The 24,039-nt window shown below is 42.3% G+C and overlaps 1 protein-coding gene across 3 annotated transcripts in view; it reads right to left on the bottom strand.

The window, feature by feature from the left end:
- The window catches only part of PAPSS1 (3'-phosphoadenosine 5'-phosphosulfate synthase 1), a 111,344-nt gene that overhangs the window by 28,034 nt on the left and 59,271 nt on the right, over nucleotides 1-24,039 (bottom strand). For all 3 annotated transcript variants that reach the window (XM_045471053.1, XM_045471046.1, XM_045471058.1), the window contains exon 10: nucleotides 4,818-5,086. In XM_045471053.1, the coding sequence (XP_045327009.1) occupies nucleotides 4,818-5,086 (269 nt within the window). The remainder of the gene's footprint in view (nucleotides 1-4,817; nucleotides 5,087-24,039) is intronic.

The raw sequence follows: 24,039 nt of genomic DNA, 5'->3' as shown, positions 1-24,039 counted from the left end.
GACACACACCCAGGCACTCAAAAAGTGGTTATTTTCATTGTCTTTTTATTATTTATTTTCACGTTCTTTATATATTATCTCAAACACCAAAGGACATTCCAAACCAAAGGACATGAAGTCTGTTCCAGAGGAGGTCACCCCTCCAAAGCTGAAATTCTAGGACTTCACACAGATTGACAAGTGCCCTGAGGTATAGGCAGCTCCCATGATGTGGGGACAGAATCCTAGGGGTGTTGAGAACTTGCAGCAAAGCAGTTTGTTATTGTTTTTAGTAAAGACGGTTGATATTATTATCATGTGCTGTCACTAACCAGGCAATGTATTAAATGATTTACATCATCCTATCCACTCCTAACAACAACAACAACAAAAAGATAGGCAGATATTACTAATACCATGAGGCAGGTATCATAAGAATACAAAGAGCAAGAATACAGATGGACAAAAATATCTCACAACCCACAATTCTAGGCTGTGATGAACAAAAAATAAGTTTGAAAGCCACTGTGTACAAGTTCCTCTTCCAATGAACACCAGACAGGGCCATCTGACCTCACTGTTTTGGGACTCTTATAGGATGATTTAAGAATTTATTTCCAAATTCTTTTTCAAAACATATGTGGCCACTTATTTCAAAACATATTTTGGGGTGCCTAGGTGGCTCAGTCAGTTAAGCATCCGATTCTTGGTTTCAGCTCAAATCATAATCTCATGGTTCATGAGCTCGAGCCCTCCACGGAGCCTGCTTGGGATTTCCTCTCTTTCTCAAAGTAAATATTTAAAAATATATATTTTAACAATATACCACAAAATTAAAAAAAAAAAAAATTGTGGAAGTTATAGTACATGGCCCTGGACCCAGACTATCTATAGATAACTCTGTGATCTAGAAAAGTTTATTAACAGCTCTACCTCAGTTTCCTCATCTGTAAACTGAGAATAATCATACCTACCCTCTTAGTGTTACTAGAAAGAATAAGTTAGCTACTACACATAAAATCCCTGAAATGTTGCCAGGCAAATACAGTAAAAACTCAATGAAAATGAGCTATTATTATTTTCCATTTCTCAATCATTGTATATAAATACAACTCATTTCCCACTTCTCCATTTCCTCTCCAGTAAAACTGGCTCAATGAAAACATTTTTGAGGTTGGCTAAGAAGTAGTAAAGTATTATAAAATGTGAGGCTAAATAGGCTAAAGGAACAAACTGGCTAAAATGGAAGAGAAGAGATAATCATGTATAGTGAGGACATAACTTATTTTCTCACTTGGGAGAGTAGAATGGTACAACCACAAGGGAAAACTGATGGACAGCATGTGCTGAAGCTGAACAAATGCATACCCTATGACCCACCAATGCTAGCCCTAGGAATATACCAACACAAATGTCCATGAAAAGACATGCACTTAAAATCCTCATACTAGCACTATTTTTTTTTTATGTTTGTTTATTTTTGAGAGAGAGCCAGGGGGAGGGGCAGAAAGAGAGGAGGACAGAGAATCTCAAGCAGGCTCCACACCATCAGGGCTCGAACTCACAATCCGTGAGATCATGACCTGAGCCAAAATCAAGAGTTGGATGCTTAATCAACTGAGCCACCTCCAGGATTATTCTTTTTTTTTTTTTTTTTTTTATGAAATTTATTGTCAAATTGGTTTCCATACAACACCCAATTGTTTTTCCAGCATTATTCTTAATAGCAAAGCACTGGCGATTGCCCAAATGCCCACCAACAGAATTGGGTATAGTCACACAAGTACGGTAGTACTTAGTGACTGTACTAAGAATAACCACACACGATGTGAGTTTCAGAAACACAATGTAAAGTGAAAGAAACCAGACACAAAAAAAGTATATACTGCATGATTTCAGTTATAAAAAGGCTGGACTGGATGTTGTGATGCAACACTTGGGTCCCCCCAGGAAAAGAGGACTCTTTCCTAGCTTCTGGGAGAGGGGCCAACACACACCCAGCAGCTGTCAGCCTTCTTCAGAAACTGCCTCTGCAGAAAAGAGCAACAGTGGCCAAGGGCATGCCCCTTCCCTGGGCAGCCAATCACTGGTCAACACAGGGGCATCAGTGACTATTTCTTCTGCAACATGGAACATCTCTGAGGGCCTTTCCATGACTCCATAGGGTCAAATCAGGCTTCCGCTAAGACTGAATCACAGCTCAACTTTTCCCTCTACCCAACCCCACTCCCTTCCTCTCTCTCCTCTTCGATGACCATTGATCCCAAGGGCTCTCCCTAATAAATTTCCTGAACTCTGACCTTGCTCTCAGAGTCTGCTTCCCAGGGTATCCACACTTTGGCACAAGCAAATTGGACCCACGATGTAAGAAGTGAGGATAGCAATGACCACCTGGGGGAAAACAGGGAGGGAACAAAAGGACAGGAAGGACAGCATCTAGGGTGCAGATTAATAGTCTTTGTTTTTCAAAGTCTGGATGCTGGCCGTATAACTGTTCAAATGGGAGAAATTCATTGAACCATACATCTGTAAAACGTGCGCTGCTTCCTACGTATGCTACACTTAAATATGAGGTTCAAATAAAATAAGACAAACTAGAAAATGACCTGGAACAGACCCTTTAAAGAACATTTAGTCCAACCTCCCTGTGCACCAGTTAAATAATCATTTATTGTGCATTTAAATGTAACCCAGAGAAGTCCAAAGAAGCCTAACCTGAGATTACAAACCAACCAGTGGCAAACCACAACCATGCCTGGACCCCCCGGCAGCAGGCTTGTAGTGTCTTCACCAGACAATGCCCCAACGGGTAGCCACAAGAGTCAAATCTGAGGCCAAGGAAGGGCCTGTTAAAGCCAGCTCACCAACAAGTCAGCTATGCTTGCCAAAAACTCAACCCTTAGATAAGCCAAAATGCTTATCCCCAAATGTACCATTACATACCTTCACCTTTGAATCTTCCATAAGAAACAACCCAGGTTCTGAAATCAGAAGATGTAAAAACCTTTCCGATGTAGACAAAACAGCATGCTTCCATCCTCTGTTGTGTTCTCTCAAGAATGCATAATCTGTTTTTACCATAGCTGGCTGTTTTTACTATTTATCCTCTCAGCCTCACCTTTTTAAAGGCAATTTTTGGTTTATTTAAAATGTCATCTCTCTTCCCCTTTTACATAAGGACAAAGAAACGAAACACAAAGAGAACAAAATATATCCTGAATTGGGATGGTAAAGCCCTTCCCTTTCCTAAGTAGCCTATTCCTGACGCTGGTCACTTGGGTCACTCCCATTTTCAAAACCACTCATCCAAACTCCACAGAATTTCAGACCAAATGATTCCTTTAAAATGATGATGAAGACAACACCAAAGGAAAGGGTGTGGAACTACTGAAACAAAATTCGTTACTTTTTCTCAAAAACAATTTAATCACTCTTTGAGATATAAGAACTAAAGGTCGCAGTGGTCTCTAGGAAACTTAAAGGGTGATCACTGCCCCATTTTCATGAACGTTTGATACCAACAAAGAGAGAAGAATATTAGGAGTTTTATCTACTGAAGTTTCAATGCATTATTTACATTGGATCTAAGAAGAGAGTCAAATACATTTTAATCTTTCAGCTTTTTTGTTATGATTGTTTTATCTTTGTCGGTTTTTCTTGGATAAAGAGTAAGAGTGTACAACCCCGCAACTAAGTTCCAATGAAAATTTTTAGGCTTGAGCCTAAAAGCCAAACACGCTTGGATTTCCTAAATGTTTTTGGAGGAAGACATCACAGAATATACACAAATTATTTAGATCTTTTTTAAAAGGGTTTGCCTCCCAAGTAAATATAAATAAATTGATAATGTGCACTTCATCTTGAAAATTCAACAAGAAGCTGGCTAGGAATTTGCCACATACTGTTTCTTCGGTCAATCATTGATTTTTTCATCCATTCAACAAAATTTTTTTTGAATGCCTATTCTGCCTTGAAGCAAAAACCTGATTAAGTGTTCTTCTATATGTATGCTCATAAAAAGATCTCAAAACATTCTTTTTGCCCACTAAAGAGAACTCCAGAACCCTCCTCCCACCAAATATCAAGAAGTAATTTTGGGGCGCCTGGATAGCTCAGTCAGTTAAGTGTCTGACTCTTGCTTTGGTTCAGGTCATGATCTCACAGTTTAGGAGTTCAAGCCCTGCATCAGGCTCTGCGCTGTCAGTGCAGAGCCTGGTTTGGATTCTGTCTCTCCCTCTCTCTCTGCCGCTCCCTGGCTCATTCTCTCGCTCTCTCTCAAAATAAATAAATAAACTTAAAATAATTTTTTTTAAAAAAAGTAATTTACTTCCTGACTCTATTCTGCTCCAGTCTTTTATAAACAGATGAAAAATGTTTTCTGAGAATTTTTTAAAAGGTACCATGCCTACCTTCCCACTAAAATACCTGTGGCCCTTCCAAAATTTAGAAGCTACAAAAATCAGACCAAATCTGTTTCCAGGGAAGAATGACAGTACTTTGTTAAAGGACTAAGATGGGTATTATCAGAGCTCAGTCTGTAACCTAGCCAACAGTTTTAAGGGGTACCTCTGTCACACCTTCCCAAGCTCACTGAGCCATCTGTCTGCAGGGAATGTTCCCTCCTTCACAAAACTGGGACCAAAAGCCAAGTCTCTGTCTTCTTGTTCACAAAAAGGCTGCTTTTCTGGGGCCACCTCTAAAGAACATTCCCAACAGAGCATGAGAGTACTCCAGGCAATGACTGGAGCAGACCAACAGATCAGAGAAATATCCACTCTAGCTGTATTAGTAAATGTGATTTCAACTGTGCTGCAGTTCAAATCTTAAAAGCAGTCTACCTCAGTTGGCCCAGCATACATCATGGGAGATGGGAAGATGGCCACCACTGTTGTTTCTGGATTCAGGACTCCTTCTTCCAGTACTGCAGCATGCTGCTTCATACGCCACATCAAAGGGACATCATCATCCTTGGTCCAACCCCCAAGAGGGTGAAGGAGAAGGACAGGGCGCCGATAGCCCCTCTCTAGAAGTTGTTTATGGGTATCCTGCATTAACAGAGCATGTCCATTGTGCACTGGGTTGCGTAATTGAAATGCAAAGACAGCATCTGAAAAGAGAATTTCCAGAGTCAAGAATAGTACTTTTCTAACAGATTACCTTCCAAAGGATAAGCAATTCTTCCTAAAGCTTGATGCTTAGGATTAAACAAACATACATGCCCACAATCAGAGACTGGTGAAAAACATATACTGCTTTGACCTTTTACTCCAAGGCAACTTGACCTCTACTTCTGCTATGTTTTTACTTTACAAATTTTACATGTCTGAGGATGTGTAATAGAATGGTCACGGATTTACAACAATTGCTTTCTGCATTCATGGGAAACGAGAATAATCACCAGACTTTCTGGTCCCAACATCCTGGTTCAGCTGCTCACAATGGATATAATTTCTTGGCCTGTGCCTTAACTACCCACCAGGTCAATCCCTCCATAGTACCTAAGACACTGCATTATTCAAAGGAGACAGGAAGGTAGAAAAATTTATAGTTTAAAAAAGTTACTTACTATCCAAATGTGCTCATATACACTGATTTTAACTTTGCTTGACTAGAACCCTATGTTGTTTTGTGATGCCAGGTCTAGATTTTGTATTAGTTTTTAGCAACAACACTATCCCTCACAAGAGCCATTGCTATTACCCAAGCAATGAAAACTCCTAGACTAATTCTGCTTACAACCCTGGCTTTACTCCCACATGGAGCTTGCTAACAGGCTATGTTCTTAGAAAGCATGGTTCTTTGGAGTCATAGAGAAATTTCACAGAACAGAGTGGTGAACCCAGTTAGAAGAGCTGTGTGTTTTACTGCCCTCACAACATGTGGTAGAGCATCAAGCCATGTTGGTCGAAGCCTGACTCAGAAGAATTATCTTCCCCTCTTCTAACAACTGTAAGCCAAATCATACAATGTCTTCCCCAATCTGTTCTGAATTCTGTCTTCTATCATGATGACAAAAGGCCACAGGAGGAAATTTGTGGCACCTTATTTGACCAGCAGTTTGGGTTTTTTTGAGCGCGGGGGTGGGAGGGGGGGGCACACATCCTGCGATATTCCAAGATTTACAGCATTATTGTTATGCTTTGAAGTTGTTAGGTTGTTACCTTTTATACATGAACAAGGCTGGTTTTCACCCATGAAATAGCTGATACAAGGTACAAAGAATAAGAAAGTCTTGATACAAATATATGAGCATTTAAAACTATTCTGCCTTAAGGAGATGGGAAGACGGTACACACCTGAAAGTTTTTCTATCCTGAATTCACTTCAAATTTTGTTTTATATATGGATATAAAAAGATCCCCAAACATCCCTTTGACCATTAAGTAAAACTCCAGAATTCCTCCTACTCTGGGAGCAAGAAGCAATTTTACCTCCTGACTCTATTGCATATACTCTAGTCCTTCATAAAAGGACAAATGAAGAATGTATATATTTCCCCACTTAGGAGATTACTGCCTGACCTTACCCCCTCTGATTCCGGCCTAAGTCTGGTCACTCACCTCTCTTCCCTTCACTTTATGCTGCCCATTCTTTATAAACAGCCTGATCTCAACAAACACACTTAGTAAGCATCAGTGAATCCTCCTCCTGGGCCAATGGGAGTCACTGCACTGATAGGGAGCGGGGGGAGACTCCAGACTCACACCTCAGGGAGTGGGGAGGACTCTGGGCCAGCACAAGCCTGCAGGACCACGGCCCATATATTGCTTATATACAGCAAGGGAGGGCAAATACGTAAATATAGTAAGGATAATGGGAGCCAGGATTCTCAACTGTAGGAGATGGTGGCGCCTGGGTGGCTCAGTTGAGAGCCACCCAGGTTGGTGGTTGAGAGTCTGACTTTGGCTCAGATCATGATCTCACGGTTTGTGGGTTCAAGCCTGCATCAGGCTCGCTGCCTGATGGCTTGTCAGCGCAGAGCCTGCTTCGGAACCTCTGTCTCCCTCCCTCTCTCTGCCCCTCCCCGACTATTAAATTAAAAACATTAAAACAAAAAACTGTAGGAGATGGAAGGCATAAATACGGAAAGGAGAAAGGCTAGAATAGACTATGTGGTACTGAATTAGGACTGAAAGTATCGGCATGAGCTCATGGTCTTCACCTATAAATGTGTGGGGTTATTTGTGTGTGTGTGTGTGTGTGTGTGTGCATATACATATACACACCTCTTAGTTCTGTCCACTGAAAGGTCCTGCAAGCAACCACTACCCAAGGACAATGAGCAAAATGAAAGCACAAATTTTCTATTCTAAATACCACTGGCAAAATGGCTGATTCTAGGGCTAGGGCAAGGCAAGTACAACATGAGCTGGAATATCTTGTGTGTCATAAAGAAAGGAAGTGCTCAGAAAATGAGTGGGTCAACCAGTATGACCCAATGACTAACCCCAATGGCCAACCCAGGACAAGTTAAACACCAACGTAAATAATAATGCTAATGATGGTAATGAATTGTAACCTACTGAGTAAAACAGGAATATGTGAGTCCATAAAGAATAAAATAAACAAGGGGCACCGGGTGGCTCAGTCAGTTAAGCATCCGACTTCGGCTCAGGTCATGATCTCGCGGTCTGTGAGTTCAAGCCCTGAATCAGGCTCTGTGCTGACAACTTAGAGCCTGGAGCCTGCTTCAGATTCTGTGTCTCCCTCTCTCTCTACCGCTCCCCCGCTCATTCTCCCTCTCTCAAAAATAAATAAACATTAAAAAAAATTTAAGAATAAAATAAATGAATAAACCAATGGGAGAGAATGGAATACTCTACCTTATGGCAGAAGGTCAACAAACAAATGTAGGAAGGATGATAATTAGAAAACTCACCGCTTGGCAGTATCTGGTTTTTGTTTGTTTGTTTTGTTACTTTCTATAATTTATTTATTTTTTATAATTTACATCCAAATTAGTTAGCACATGGTGCAACAATGATTTCAGGAGTAGATTCCTTAAGCCCCTTACCCATTTAGCCCATCCTCCTCCCCCCCCACAACCCCTCCAGCAACCCTCTGTTTATTCTCTGTATTTAAGAGTCTCTTAATGTTTTATGCCCCTCCATGCTTTTATATTATTTTTGCTTCCCTTAAAACTAGTGGGTAAAAGTTTGATAATAGGATATTTATAGTTTCAAAATCTCTCTCCAAAAATACTTCTTAGTAAGTACAAAATTTGTTAACTTTACAGCAGGAAAACCTGGCAAACACAATCCTAAACAAGAGAGAAATGTAAATTTTTTTTAAAAGTTAATCTTAAAAAAAAAAGTTTAGGACAAATCAAAATTGTGAGCCACCAAATATGATGCACTGAGAACTCACAAATGCTTCCAGTAGGATCTCTGACAAAATTGTATAACCTGAATCTAACTGTGAGGAAACAGCAGATAAATCCAAACGACAGACATTCCACAAAATAAATGATAGGTACTCTTAAAAAATGTCAAGGTCATAACAGACACAATTCCAGACTGAAGTAGACTAAAGAGACATGACCGAGTCCTGAACCAGAAAGGAAAGGTGGCAAAGAAAAAACATGATTGCTGTTGTTGGGTTTTGCTCTAAAGGACCTTCTTAAGACAATGGCAGCATTTGAACAGAGTATATGGGTTTGACAGTGTTACATCAATATTCTTTGCCAGAGTTTGACAAGCATGCTATGGTTAGGCAGGAGATTGGAATTTTTAGGAAAGGCATGTAGACATACTAAGGGATAATGAGGCATCCCCTCATGTCTACAACTTTCAGACAGAGTGAGAACAAAGCAAATAAAGCATAATGTTAGTAGCTGTGGATTCTGGCTGAATGTACAGGAATTTCTGATACTATTTTTGTAATTTTTCTATACATCTAAAATTATTTCAAAACAAAAAGTTAAAAAACGTAAAAAATTATGACAAGAGACATATGAAGCAAATACAATGTGTGGACCTTATTTACATTCCGATTCAAACAAACTATTAAAAAAAGTGACTACAAGGAGGGGCACTGGGTGGCTCCATCAGTTAAACACTAGACTCTTTTTGGGGGGGATTTTATTTATTTTGAGAGAGACAGATACAACGCAAGTAGGGGAGGAGCAGAAAGAGGCAGAAAGAGCGAATCCCAAGCAGGTCCTGACCTGGGGCTCATACTCACAAAACTGTGAGACCATGACCTGAGCCAAAACCAAGAGTAAGACGCTTAACTGACTAAGCCACCCAGGCGCCCTAAACATCTGACTCTGGATTTCGGCTCAGGTCATGATCTCACAGTTTGTGAGATCAAGCCCCACGCTGGGCGCAGTGCACAGCCCCAGAGCCTGCTTGGGATTCTCTCTGCCCCTCCCCCACCTACACACACACACACACACACACACACACACACACACACACACACTCTTTGTCTCCCAAAATAAATGAACTTTAAAAAAAATTTCAAATTTGGGGTGCCTGAGTGGCTCAGTCGGTTGAGCGTCCAACTTCAGCTCAGGTCATGATCTCACAGCATGAGTTCTAGTCCCACGTCGGGCTCTGTGCTGACAGCTCAGAGCCTGAAGCCTGCTTCAGATTCTGTCTCCGTTTCTCTTTGCCCCTTCCCCACTTGCGCTTACTCTAATATAAATAGACATTAAAAAAAAAAAAAAAAAAAAAAACCTTTGGGGGCACCTGGGTGGCTCAATCGGTTAAGTGTCTGACTTCAGCTCAGGTCATGATCTCATGGTTTGTGAGTTCGAGTCATGCGTCAGACTTTGTGCTGTCAGTTCAGAGCCTGGAGCCTGCTTCGGATTCTGTGTCTCCCTGTGTCTCTGCCCCTCCCCCGTTCACACTGTCTCTGTCTCTCAAAAAATGAATAAACGTTAAAAAAATTTTAATTAAAAAAAAAACCTTTTAATTAAAAATTTAAATAAATAAATAAATAAATAAATATTCCTGGCAAGAAACTAAACCCACTGTTCTACTGGTGGCTCAAGGTCCACACCAACATAAACTCACACTGTCAGATGGTGTTTGCAAGATGAGGGTGCGTTAGCACTGTGCTCATTAGCTTCTGTCCTCCTTAATCAGGAACAGGCATCTATCTTTGAATAGGGCCCCTGGGTGATATATCTCAGGTACGACCACTACATGCCTAGACTTCAATCAGATCAAATCTGATTTTGCAAAATCACCATTTGGCAGGATTATTTATACGACAGGATGTGCAAAAGGAAACATATAGAATAAACGGTCTCAAAGACACATATTTCACAGATCCTTGTAATTTATTATCTATGCAGGCTTTCTTTCCAAAAAGAATTAATCTAGCTCCACACTGAACATTTAACAGATAAAGTTAAGACAGATGACTCAGTAAAAATGCGTTAGCAGCATATGAAGGACTTTACTGCCAACATTTCTTCCAGGTAGAATTATTTCCTTACTATCCACTCCTCAGAAATCTATCTGCCCATTTTTTCTTGCCAATATTACCAGGTCTTTCCTAAACTTCTAGTCAATCTCTTCTAACTATTTATCAATGAATTACACAAATGGCTTTAGCTGTTAGTCGCAGGCTGTATTTTCATCCCTACCATCTGGTTTGTCCACTAGAGAACTTACCTGGATGAACAATAGGAATACCTGATCCATTGGAAGCTGACACCCCAGGATATATTGTCCCAACTAACACAACCCCGATGCATCACTATTAAATTTTCCTCCATCAATTTTCCATCAAGGATGGAAAAAAAAATTATGAGCCACTATGGACCCGGGGCCACTAATACTTACAGCAACTGTCATTATTGCCTCACATCCTCATCCTCATTTTCTAAAGGACAATGATTTTCCTAACTGTCACACACAATGAGTGTCAAATATTTGCCTTTCTACTTGTAATTCTTTATGGCTTAGTTTAAGACTGTTTTAACTGTGTTTGAAAATGGGAGATGATCTACAAGATGACTAAAATTTAATATTTATACTTCTGATTTCCATCTCTTTCTAGACCTCTGTCTCCATGTTCCTGGAAAAAGACCAGAAATTCTATAATCTTGACTTCTAGAAAGTACACTGTGAAGCTGCTGACACCATGCATAAAAGCAAACTTTTTCTGTAAAAAGCCAGAGTGAATCGTTTAGGCTTCACAGGCCATGGGGGATTCTGCTGTAACTATGCCAACCCTGCCAAAGTGGTGCAAAAACAGCCACAGACGATGGATAACCAGTGAGTATGGCTGTTTTCCAATAAAACTTTATTTACAAAAACTGGCAGCAGGCCAGATTTGGCCCGCAGACTGCTGTTGACTGACCTCCGATAGACAAACGCAATGGGGCTGAGAAGTCTACAGAGCACCGCAACCAAGCTGACCGGTGTGAGCCAAAGTGTTAAGAGAGGAAAGCAGAGACGTGTCTGGGGAACAGAGAAGCATTCACTTTGCCAAAGGTGGATATAAAACCTGGCACAAGATTATTACGTAGAATTTCGAATGCCAGGTTAGGAAGGAGGCAGCGTACTCAACAGGGGCTGTGACTCAGTCAGTCATGTTTTATAGAAAATGGGTCTCCACAGGACTGTGCAGGATTGACGTCGGAGAAGGTACAGCAAGAAGAGAGACCACAAAATTAGAAGACTGCTGCTGAGGAGCATGTTCCCACACTTCCATGTAAAATAAAACTTCCACCAACTCTTCCTCACGCTTCATTTATTCCTCCCCCAGGATTCTGACAGGCTCGTCTGACAGACACAACCTACGCGCTGGGGAATGGGGTCACACTGTGGCAACAGTGAAGGCAGGCGAACCCCTTCCCTCAGACCTCTCCCCATCCCGCGCCCCCCATTCCTGAGGTCACCGAGCGCTCCATGTCAGTGGCTCCTGAATCTGCATCCTCTGACTACAACTCTCCCCTGAGCTCCAGACGGTCTCCCCGGCTGCCTCCTAGCACTCCACAGGCACCGGAGTCTCCACTCCTGCCGACCTCCCTGCAGGCTCTGTTCCCGCCCTCCTACATCAAGTGCAGCCAATCAGTGAATCACGCTGTCCCCAGATCTCAGCTCCACTTGCTCCATTACAGCTGCACACATCAGCCTTCACTGCCCCTTCACCAGACGCGCCTACGAACTGGTCCCCCTCCCCCATCCAGACTCTGTGCACCTGCCAGGGCAGCGAGAGGTAGGGAAGAAACCAGTTTGGGGACAGGACAGAAATTCTGTTTTAGATATGCCTTCCTGAGGTAACAATGGTGAAACTGGTCCTACCCCCAGGACCAGTACAATCTAGTCAGAGGAGGAGAAGCAAACATTCACTAATCAGAGGAGAAGTGTATGATAAAAGGAATACAGGTCCTTCAACTCCAAAAGAACATGATTAGATCTTTGTCTTCAGAAGATACGCCTGGTGACAGCGTGAAAGATCAAGCGATGGAAGAAATGAATGGGACCGCATTCATTTACTTAACCAATTCTTTCCTGTTGTTACTTAGTGAATACGAAACTCCTGCCAAATCCAATAGGCACTTTGTTTTAAAGGGTCCTGATCTGGGGTGCCTAGGTGGCTCAGTGGGTTCGGCTCAGGTCATGCTCTCACATTCATGAGTTTGAGCCCTGTGTCAGGCTCTGTGCTGACATCTCAGAGCCTGGAGCCTGCTTCAGAGAGAGAGAGAGAGAGAGAGAGAGAGAGAGAGAGAGTCTGCTTCAGTGTGTGTGTGTGTGTCTCTCTCTCTCTGCCCCTCCCTTGCTCATGGTCTGTCTCTCTCTCAAAAATAAACGTTAAATTTTTTTAATAAATAAATAAATAAATAATAAAGTGTCCCAACCTCTCCACTGCTTCTGACAAAAAACACCGACCCCACGGCCTTCACAGTCTCAGGGCCTGCCAACCATGGCACCAACCTTTTCTACTTCATCTTCCCCTTGACCCTTTTAAGTAAAAACCATGAAACACTAAGGACATTTGGGGGGGAAAACTGCCTACAAATGCACTATCCTGGATTCCAGGAAGATGGCGGCGTAGGAGGACGCTGGGCTCACCGCGCGTCCTGCTGATCAATTAGATTCCACCTACACCTGCCTAAATAACCCAGAAAACCGCCAGAGGATTAGCAGAACGGAGTCGCCAGAGCCAAGCGCAGACGAGAGGCCCACGGAAGAGGGTAGGAAGGGCGGCGAGGCGGTGCGCGCTCCACGGACTGGCGGGAGGGAGCCGGGGCGGAGGGGCGGCTCGCCGGCCAAGCAGAGCCCCGGAGTCTGGCCTGCAAAAGCGGAGGGGCCTGACGGACTGTGTTCCGACAGCAAGCGCGACTTAGCGTCTGGGAGGTCATAAGTTAACAGCTCTGCTCAGAAAGCGGGAAGGCTGGAGGACAAAGGGAGGGAGAGCTGCTGAGCCCCCGGACGACAGAGCTCAGTTTGGTGGGGAACAAAGGCGCTCGCCAGCGCCATCTCCCCCGCCCATCCCCCAGCCAAAATCCCAAAGAGAACCAGTTCCTGCCAGGGAACTTCCTCGCTCCGCGCAAACACCCAACTCTGTGCTTCTGCGGAGCCAAACCTCCGGCAGCGGATCTGACTCCCTCCCGCTGCCACAGGGCCCCTCCTGAAGTGGATCACCTAAGGAGAAGCGAGCTAAGCCTGCCCCTCCTGCCCCTGTGCACCTTGCCTACCCACCCCAGCTAATACGCCAGATCCCCAGCACCACAAGCCTGGCAGTGTGCAAGTAGCCCAGACGGGCCACGCCACCCCACAGTGAATCCTGCACCTAGGAGAGGGGAAGAGAAGGCACACACCAGTCTGACTGTGGCCCCAGCGGTGGGCCGGGGGCAGACATCAGGTCTGACTGCGACTCCGCCCACTAACTCCAGTTATACACCACAGCACAGGGGAAGTGCCCTGCAGGTCCTCACCACGCCAGGGACTATCCAAAATGACCAAGCGGAAGAATTCCCCTCAGAAGAATCTCCAGGAAATAACAACAGCTAATGAGCTGATCAAAAAGGATTTAAATAATATAACAGAAAGTGAATTTAGAATAATAGTCATAAAATTAATCGCCGGGCTTGAAAACAGTATACAGGACAGCAGAGAATCCCTTGCTACAGAGATCAAGGGACTAAGGAACAGTCATGAGGAGCTGAAAAATGCTTTAAATGAAATGCAAAACAAAATGGAGACCACCACAGCTCGGATTGAAGAGGCAGAGGAGAGAATAGGTGAACTAGAAGATAAAGTTATGGAAAAAGAGGAAGCTGAGAAAGAGAGATAAAAAAATCCAGGAGTATGAGGGGAAAATTAGAGAACTAAGTGATACACTAAAAAGAAATAATATACGCATAATTGGTATCCCAGAGGAGGAAGAGAGAGGGAAAGGTGCTGAAGGGGTACTTGAAGAAATAATAGCTGAGAACTTCCCTGAATTGGGGAAGGAAAAAGCCATTGAAATCCAAGAGGCACAGAGAACTCCCTTCAGACGGAACCTGAATCGATCTTCTGCACGACATATCATAGTGAAACTGGCAAAATACAAGGATAAAGAGAAAATTCTGAAAGCAGCAAGGGGTAAACGTGCCCTCACATATAAAGGGAGACCTATAAGACTCGTGACTGATCTCTCTTTTGAAACTTGGCAGGCCAGAAAGAATTGGCACGAGATTTTCAGTGTGCTAGACAGAAAAAATATGCAGCCGAGAATCCTTTATCCAGCAAGTCTGTCATTTAGAATAGAAGGAGAGATAAAGGTCTTCCCAAACAAACAAAAACTGAAGGAATTTGTCACCACTAAACCAGCCCTACAAGAGATCCTAAGGGGGACCCTGTGAGACAAAATACCAGAGACATCACTACAAGCATAAAACATACAGACATCACAATGACTCTAAACCCATATCTTTCTATAATAACACTGAATGTAAATGGATTAAATGCGCCAACCAAAAGACATAGGGTATCAGAATGGATAAAAATACAAGACCCATCTATTTGCTGTCTACAAGAGACTCATTTTAGACCTGAGGACACCTTTAGATTGAGAGTGAGGGGATGGAGAACTATTTATCATGCTACTGGAAGCCAAAAGAAAGCTGGAGTAGCCATACTTATATCAGACAAACTAGACTTTAAATTAAAGGCTGTAACAAGAGATGAAGAAGGACATTATATAATAGTTACAGGGTCTATCCATCAGGAAGAGCTAACAATTATAAATGTCTATGCGCCGAATACCGGAGCCCCCAAATATGTAAAACAACTACTCATAAACATAAGCAACCTTATTGATAAGAATGTGGTAATTGCAGGGGACTTTAACACCCCACTTACAGAAATGGATAGATCATCTAGACACACGGTCAATAAAGAAACAAGGGCCCTGAATGAGACATTGGATCAGATGGACTTGACAGATATATTTAGAACTCTGCATCCCAAAGCAACAGAATATACTTTCTTCTCGAGTGCACATGGAACATTCTCCAAGATAGATCATATACTGGGTCACAAAACAGCCCTCCATAAGTTTACCAGAATTGAAATTATACCATGCATACTTTCAGACCACAATGCTATGAAGCTTGAAATCAACCACAGAAAAAAGTCTGGAAAACCTCCAAAAGCATGGAGGTTAAAGAGCACCCTACTAACGAATGAGTGGGTCAACCAGGCAATTAGAGAAGAAATAAAAAAATATATGGAAACAAACGAAAATGAAAATACAACAATCCAAATGCTTTGGGACGCAGCGAAGGCAGTCCTGAGAGGAAAATACATTGCAATCCAGGCCTATCTCAAGAAACAAGAAAAATCCCAAATACAAAATCTAACAGCACACCTAAAGGAAATGGAAGCAGAACAGCAAAGGCAGCCTAAACCCAGCAGAAGAAGAGAAATAATAAAGATCAGAGCAGAAATAAACAATATAGAGTCTAAAAAAACTGTAGAGCAGATCAACGAAACCAAGAGTTGGTTTTTTGAAAAAATAAACAAAATTGACAAACCTCTAGCCAGGCTTCTCAAAAAGAAAAGGAAGATGACCCAAATAGATAAAATCATGAATGAAAATGGAATTATTACAACCAATCCCTCAGAGATACAAACAATTATCAGGGAATACTATGAAAAATTATATGCCAACAAATTGGACAACCTGGAAGAAATGGACAAATTCCTGAACACCCACACTCTTCCAAAACTCAACCAGGAGGAAATAGAAAGCTTGAACAGACCCATAACCAGCGAAGAAATTGAATCGGTTATTAAAAATCTCCCAACAAATAAGAGTCCAGGACCAGATGGCTTCCCAGGGGAGTTCTACCAGACGTTTAAAGCAGAGATAATACCTATCCTTCTCAAGCTATTCCAAGAAATAGAAAGGGAAGGAAAACTTCCAGACTCATTCTATGAAGCCAGTATTACTTTGATTCCTAAACCAGATAGAGACCCAGTAAAAAAAGAGAACTACCGGCCAATATCCCTGATGAATACGGATGCAAAAATTCTCAATAAGATACTAGCAAATCAAATTCAACGGCATATAAAAAGAATTATTCACCATGATCAAGTGGGATTCATTCCTGGGATGCAGGGCTGGTTCAACATTCGCAAATCAATCAACGTGATACATCACATTAACAAAAAAAAAGAGAAGAACCATATGATCCTGTCAATCGATGCAGAAAAGGCCTTTGACAAAATCCAGCACCCTTTCTTAATAAAAACCCTTGAGAAAGTCGGGATAGAAGGAACATACTTAAAGATCATAAAAGCCATTTATGAAAAGCCCACAGCTAACATCATCCTCAACGGGGAAAAACTGAGAGCTTTTTCCCTGAGATCAGGAACACGACAGGGATGCCCACTCTCACCGCTGTTGTTTAACATAGTGCTGGAAGTTCTAGCATCAGCAATCAGACAACAAAAGGAAATCAAAGGCATCAAAATTGGCAAAGATGAAGTCAAGCTTTCGCTCTTTGCAGATGACATGATATTATACATGGAAAATCCGATAGACTCCACCAAAAGTCTGCTAGAATTGATACATGAATTCAGCAAAGTTGCAGGATACAAAATCAATGTACAGAAATCAGTTGCATTCTTATACACTAACAATGAAGCAACAGAAAGACAAATAAAGAAACTGATCCCATTCACAATTGCACCAAGAAGCATAAAATACCTAGGAATAAATCTAACCAAAGATGTAAAGGATCTGTATGCTGAAAACTATAGAAAGCTTACGAAGGAAATTGAAGAAGATTTAAAGAAATGGAAAGACATTCCCTGCTCATGGATTGGAAAAATAAATATTGTCAAAATGTCAATACTACCCAAAGCTATCTACACATTCAATGCAATCCCAATCAAAATTGCACCAGCATTCTTCTCGAAACTAGAACAAGCAATCCTAAAATTCATATGGAACCACAAAAGGCCCCGAATAGCCAAAGGAATTTTGAAGAAGAAGACCAAAGCAGGAGGCATCACAATCCCAGACTTTAGCCTCTACTACAAAGCTGTCATCATTAAGACAGCATGGTATTGGCACAAAAACAGACACATAGACCAATGGAATAGAATAGAAACCCCAGAACTAGACCCACAAACGTATGGTCAACTCATCTTTGACAAAGCAGGAAAGAACATCCAATGGAAAAAAGACAGCCTCTTTAACAAATGGTGCTGGGAGAACTGGACAGCAACATGCAGAAGGTTGAAACTAGACCACTTTCTCACACCATTCACAAAAATAAACTCAAAATGGATAAAGGACCTGAATGTGAGACAGGAAACCATCAAAACCTTAGAGGAGAAAGCAGGAAAAGACCTCTCTGACCTCAGCCGTAGCAATCTCTTACTCGACACATCCCCAAAGGCAAGGGAATTAAAAGCAAAAGTGAATTACTGGGACCTTATGAAGATAAAAAGCTTCTGCACAGCAAAGGAAACAACCAACAAAACTAAAAGGCAACCAACGGAATGGGAAAAGATATTTGCAAATGACATATCGGACAAAGGGCTAGTATCCAGAATCTATAAAGAGCTCACCAAACTCCACACCCGAAAAACAAATAACCCAGTGAAGAAATGGGCAGAAAACATGAATAGACACTTCTCTAAAGAAGACATCCGGATGGCCAACAGGCACATGAAAAGATGTTCAGCGTCGCTCCTTATCAGGGAAATACAAATCAAAACCACACTCAGGTATCACCTCACGCCAGTCAGAGTGGCCAAAATGAACAAATCAGGAGACTATAGATGCTGGCGAGGATGTGGAGAAACGGGAACCCTCTTGCACTGTTGGTGGGAATGCAAATTGGTGAAGCCGCTCTGGAAAACAGTGTGGAGGTTCCTCAGAAAATTAAAAATAGACCTACCCTATGACCCAGCAATAGCACTGCTGGGAATTTACCCAAGGGATACAGGAGTACTGATGCATAGGGGCACTTGTACCCCAATGTTCATAGCAGCACTCTCAACAATAGCCAAATTATGGAAAGAGCCGAAATGTCCATCAACTGATGAATGGATAAAGAAATTGTGGTTTATATACACAATGGAATACTACATGGCAATGAGAAAAAATGAAATATGGCCTTTTGTAGCAACGTGGATGGAACTGGAGAGTGTGATGCTAAGTGAAATAAGCCATACAGAGAAAGACAGATACCATATGGTTTCACTCTTATGTGGACCCTGAGAAACGTAACAGGAACCCGTGGGGGAGGGGGAGGAAAAAAGAAAAAAAAAAAAAAAGAGGTTAGAGTGGGAGAGAGCCAAAGCATAAGAGACTGTTAAAAACTGAGAACAAACTGAGGGTTGATGGGGGGTGGGAGGGAGGAGAGGGTGGGTGATGGGTATTGAGGAGGGCACCCTTTGGGATGAGCACTGGGTGTTTTATGGAAACCAATTTGGACAATAAATTTCATATATTATAAAAAAGAAAAAGTAGTTCCCAAGAAAAACCAAAAAAAAAAAAAAAAAGAAAAAAAAAAACAAATGCACTATCCTAACGTAGCTGTTTTTGGTTGTTTTGCACAATCCCCTAGTTTTCTCTCTATACATACATTTTTTTTTTTTTTTTTTTTTACAAAGTTGTAATCAGATGTGTATGTTTTATATTCTGTGTGGCCATTTCGGGCTGATCACTTGTTTCTGACATCCTGTAGTCCTCTCAGAGCAATAGGTTCATTGCTGTGTCTTATGAAGTGCTTTCTTTGCATACTCATTCGGGAAACTCACCCCTTCGCCTGGATTCAATTACTGTGTGCACACAGATGGCTTCTGTTAGCTGCATCTCTAATTCTGACCATCCAATTCATCAGTTATAGAGACTTATTACTGAAAGCATTTCAATACATAACGTTCACTGCTGTCCCCTCTCCTGTCAATCCTTCCACCTTCACTATTACTCAAGCCAAACACAGGTCTGGCCCCCAAAACCTATTCCTTCTTATTTGATGTCTACATAAAGGGACAACCCAGTAAAGCAAGTTCTCTCCCCTTCCCTCTAGTCCAGGAGCCAACACACTAGGAAACAAGTACAGTCTGATCCCTTTCCTTCCAGCAGGTGGGAGGGGAGGAACACAGGAAAAGGTTCTCAGCACGTGCTGACTTGTGACAGGGAAAGGAAATGACAACCACTAGCTCCTCCTGGTGGTAAGAGCATGAGCACTGACCCCCGGATTCATGTAGGAGGACGCGGGGTTGCAAATGCCACTGGGCTCAAAGAACCTGGCTCCGACCCTGCTCTGTGGCTTCTTAGCCCAGTGCGCACAGACAACTTCAGTTCTGGCAGCAAGGCTGTTCCGAGCAACAGATGAGGTGAGGAGCGAGAAGTGCTCCTGACTCCCAGTCACCCTTCCCCCAGATTTCTCCAAACAGTGTTCGCTGCCCAGCCCACAGTCAGAGCCTTGGTATGCATCCCAACCACTAAACCCAGAATTACAACATCTTCCTGCTTCCCTCCTTTCAACTTCTTCTCTGTAAAACTGTCCTACATGCAGCACTAATTAATAAGTCTCTCCCAGTCCCACTCGAGCTTTATTATCGGCCACTTTACCCCAAAGCTCTAATAATAGGCATTTCTGATTTTCCCTAAGTCAATATAGCAGCTAAACAAGAGTACAGACAGTAGTTCTAGAGTTATTAGGGAAGGTTGTGTGTTTAATGTTTGTTTTTGTGGGAGCTTTTTTGAAGAGAGTTGCAAGTAAGAAAGAGTTTGGTTTTTCTTCCTTCCTCTGGACCATCATAAATTACTGATCTTTCTTTCACTTAAACTGCTTAGAAGGGGGAAAAAGAATCAATAAGACAGGGCACTTGAGTAAACATGAACATATTAGTTAGCATTTTTCACAAAGTGATACTCTTATACCCCAAAGTATGGCAGCAATAAATATTTTTCCATTCTCAAGCCTAGAAATGCTTTCAAATTATAGTAAAAAAAAAAAAAAAAAAAAAATTGAATGTATTGCCAATTGGGCTCTGTCCTACTTGTTCTCCATTCTCCTTCCTGCCTAGTCTGTTGTGTGTCTGTGTGTGTATCTGTGTGTCAGGCCATGGGGGCTGTACTCCTGCCTCCGTGATGTGCGAGACATTAACAGACAACCAGAGAACAGAGAAAGTTTGTGGGGGGCTCTTGCTCCAGCACCATTCTGCCTCAGCACTGTGATTCTGGCCTCCATCCCCCTACAACCGGGGGGTGAGTAAGGGCATTCTGGCGACAGCCCCTCCTCACAGCTCAGTTCCTTTCACCCAGCTTCAGAAACACAGTCTCCTAGCGTCCTCAGGAGGGGTAACACTACACGAAGCTGCTAATCACTGGAGGCCTCAAGTTTCCTCCTGGGTTCCCTTAACCCTGACCACCCTTCTTCAAATACTTCGTTAAATTATGTTGACAGCCTCATCTGAGTGTGCCTTGACCTGACTGACAGAGGCTCCCTGCACCCAACTTCGAATCACGGTATGTCCAGTTCGCTGTCATTTATGGTCCAGAAAGTCTAGTGCCTTCACAGGCAAACTATCTGCTTCTGCCTCAGCCTTCTCATGTATTGTTCCCAATTTTGCGTAAAATATCCACCTGCCGTCTCCATCCATTCTAGTTTGTAGTTCAACAACTCTACAAAGCTTTCCCAGATTTCTTCAACACTGTGATACTATACTAGCCTGGAAGGAGTTATGTCAACTTTTTCTTATTGGTAATCCAATAAGAGAACAATATTCTGTGTGTAATAAATACTAACTGGCTCTCACTTAGGTTAAGTGAAATCCATTCTTCCTTTCCAAGACAGTGATCAACCATCAGTGACTCAAAGAACCTGCCCTCTGGGACTGTGTCACCTTGCAATCACTGATGTGGTTATTAAAGACTTCTCAATCCTTCCAAGCTACAGAACAGTCTCAAAGAAGCAGAAGTGATCATAATAATGAGCACAAGACAACACCCCACCATCAGGTAATCAAAATTCTTCTTCTAAGATGCAGGAAGGAGAAAGAGGGAGAGGTAGGAAAACAAACCCCAAGTAGAAGAAAAAATAAAGATTGTGTTTTTCTCTCCTTGAACTATGTAGGAGATATAGGCACATCAGCAGAGGACTTGTTAATGGCCTCCTAAAAGAGGGAACAAGATTACAAAAGAAACTCCTGGTCTGTTGCTTGTCTTAGTCTAAAATGGAAAAGTAAACAATAATACTCCACAATCTTTGTTGTCTGATGTAAGGATAATTGGCTCTCAGCTACTTTAAACAAAGTTGCAATCACTCATTATGCAACAAATTCTCTAAATGACCTAAAATGTTTGGCTCGAAAAGAAGAGCATAAAACAGATGTAATATTAAAGACTCCAATTATGAATAATTCCTTGATAAGACCCCTCATCAGTGCCAACAATGAATTTACTAACATGAATTACAGTTATGAATTCAAATTTTGGCAAAAAATTAAAGTAAATATGGTGTGGTCTCAGCACGCTTTCCATTAAACATGTTCTTGTTTACCAGGAAAAAAAGCAAAGGCCTATATGTCTTAAACCATCAGATGATTATGGCTGCATATGAAATAAGATCCAATTCGAAGTGTCTTAAATAATTCACGCATTCACAGTCTTTGAATAAGAAATCTGGATATAAAGGACTCCAGGACTAGACCAGAAACTCAGTGTAAGGTTCTCATGGATTCTCACAGATACAAAATAGCTACCTGAGCTGCAAACACTGTATCCTTCCATGACAGCATCCCAAGCAGGAAGAAAAAGTATAGGAAAAGAGGACTTTTTGTCCTAAGCCCGTTTCTTCTCAGGAAGAAAAACCTTTCCCAGAAGCCCCTCTCTCTTACATTTCAATGCCAGAACGGACTTACACAAGGACCCTTAAATTGGTGACTGAAGAGAATGAGGTGCCATCACTGACCTACAGCAATCACAATTCCCCTACGACTGGCCCAAAGCATGTTAGCAAAAAAGAAGAAAATATATTATCGTACAGGCAGGCACCAAGTGTAGCATCCAGAAAAACATCTGCACACGTAGTTTCAGTCATGCTTCAAATTCAGAGATGAGTGAAGTTAAGGAGGGGTGGGGGCAGGGGCCCTAGGCTCAGATACCCTACATGGGCCAAGCAGAAACTGTGAACAAATGAGGCAGGCTGGGTGGGAACTGCACAGCTCTGAACAGTGTGTGGCCTCCAGTTCTCCACTGATTTTACACTCTTATCTCAAATATCAGTGAAGTACAGTAGAGTTTAAGAATAAACAGACATTCGGGGCACCTGGGTGGCTCAGTCAGTTGAGCATCAGACTTCGGCTCAGGTCATGTCGTCATTCTCACGGTTCGTGAGTTCAAGCCCCGCATAGGGCTCTCTGTGGTCAGTTCAGAGCCCACTTCAGATCTTCTGTCTCCCTCTCTCTCTGCCCCCCTCCCGTGCATGCACGCATTATCTCTCTCTCTCAAAAACAAACATTTAAGAAAAAAAGAATGAAAAGATATTCTTTCTCTAACCTTTACACAAATAGGTAAGACTAGCTTCAGACTCAGAAATTATGACACATTAACCTGTTACCATGTACCCTTTACAGTGCCGCAAGCAACTTATTTCACTTTTTAAAATAAAATGTTATGTGTTAGGTATCACCTGTCCTCATTTTTACAAGTGAGGGAAGTGAGCCTTAGAGAGGAAAGTAATTTCTCAACAACCACATGACTTCTGGGTGGTGAAGCGGGAAACAACACGACTACCAGGACCTGGAGTTCACAGAAGCTAAACACGACTCAGGAAACGAGTGCTCTTGCCCAGGTTCTGTAGTCACTTGAGAAGGAGGCTCCTGGTTAACAAATATGGCTCAGTGGCCAGCTAGTTCCTTACAAAGCAACCATTTTCACTGGACTTTTCTCAGCCGTGTCCACTCCATTTCTACACAGAAAATATTTTAAAAGGCAGCAGCAATGCTTAGGGCTTAAGCACTTCGGTAATGGGTGAGAATTCATTGGTAGCATGATTGCAGCAATCTTCAGATCTTAAAAATGCCTCCCAAACTCTACAGCGAATGCTGGTCCCTGACATGGAAGCTTGAATTTGTGAGTGTGGGTGCACCAGTGTAAACACATCATTTACCTACCTCTGTGTGAAAGACCTACTATTCACAAACTGTCAGATAAGAAAATCCCTGCCTCAGATAAGATAGGGTCATAAAGAGCAACGGGGCGCCTGGGTGGCTCAGTCGGTTAGGTGTCCGACTTTGGCTCAGGTCATGATCTTGCGGTTCACAGGTTCGAGCCCCACATCAGGCCCTGTGCTGACAGCTCAGAGCCTGGAGCCTGCTTCGGATTCTGTGTCTCCCTCTCTCACTGCCCCTCTCCCACTTGCAATTTCTCTCCCAAAAATAAACATTAAAAATAATAAAGAGCAGCATCTATGGAGTCTACTCATACTAGTCCATTTCACCCTAATCCAGAAATCTGAAACCATTATTAACCTACTCTTCAACACCTTTTCCTGTTATCTCCTTTACATCTCTCTCTTATACACCATACGCTCCAGTCTTATTTGTTAATGGATCCTCAGCACTTGCACCTGGTATG

This window comes from Leopardus geoffroyi, chromosome B1, assembly GCF_018350155.1.
Source record: "Leopardus geoffroyi isolate Oge1 chromosome B1, O.geoffroyi_Oge1_pat1.0, whole genome shotgun sequence".
Classification (NCBI taxonomy): Eukaryota; Metazoa; Chordata; class Mammalia; order Carnivora; family Felidae; genus Leopardus; species Leopardus geoffroyi.
This window is presented reverse-complemented; position numbering and strand designations above follow the sequence as displayed.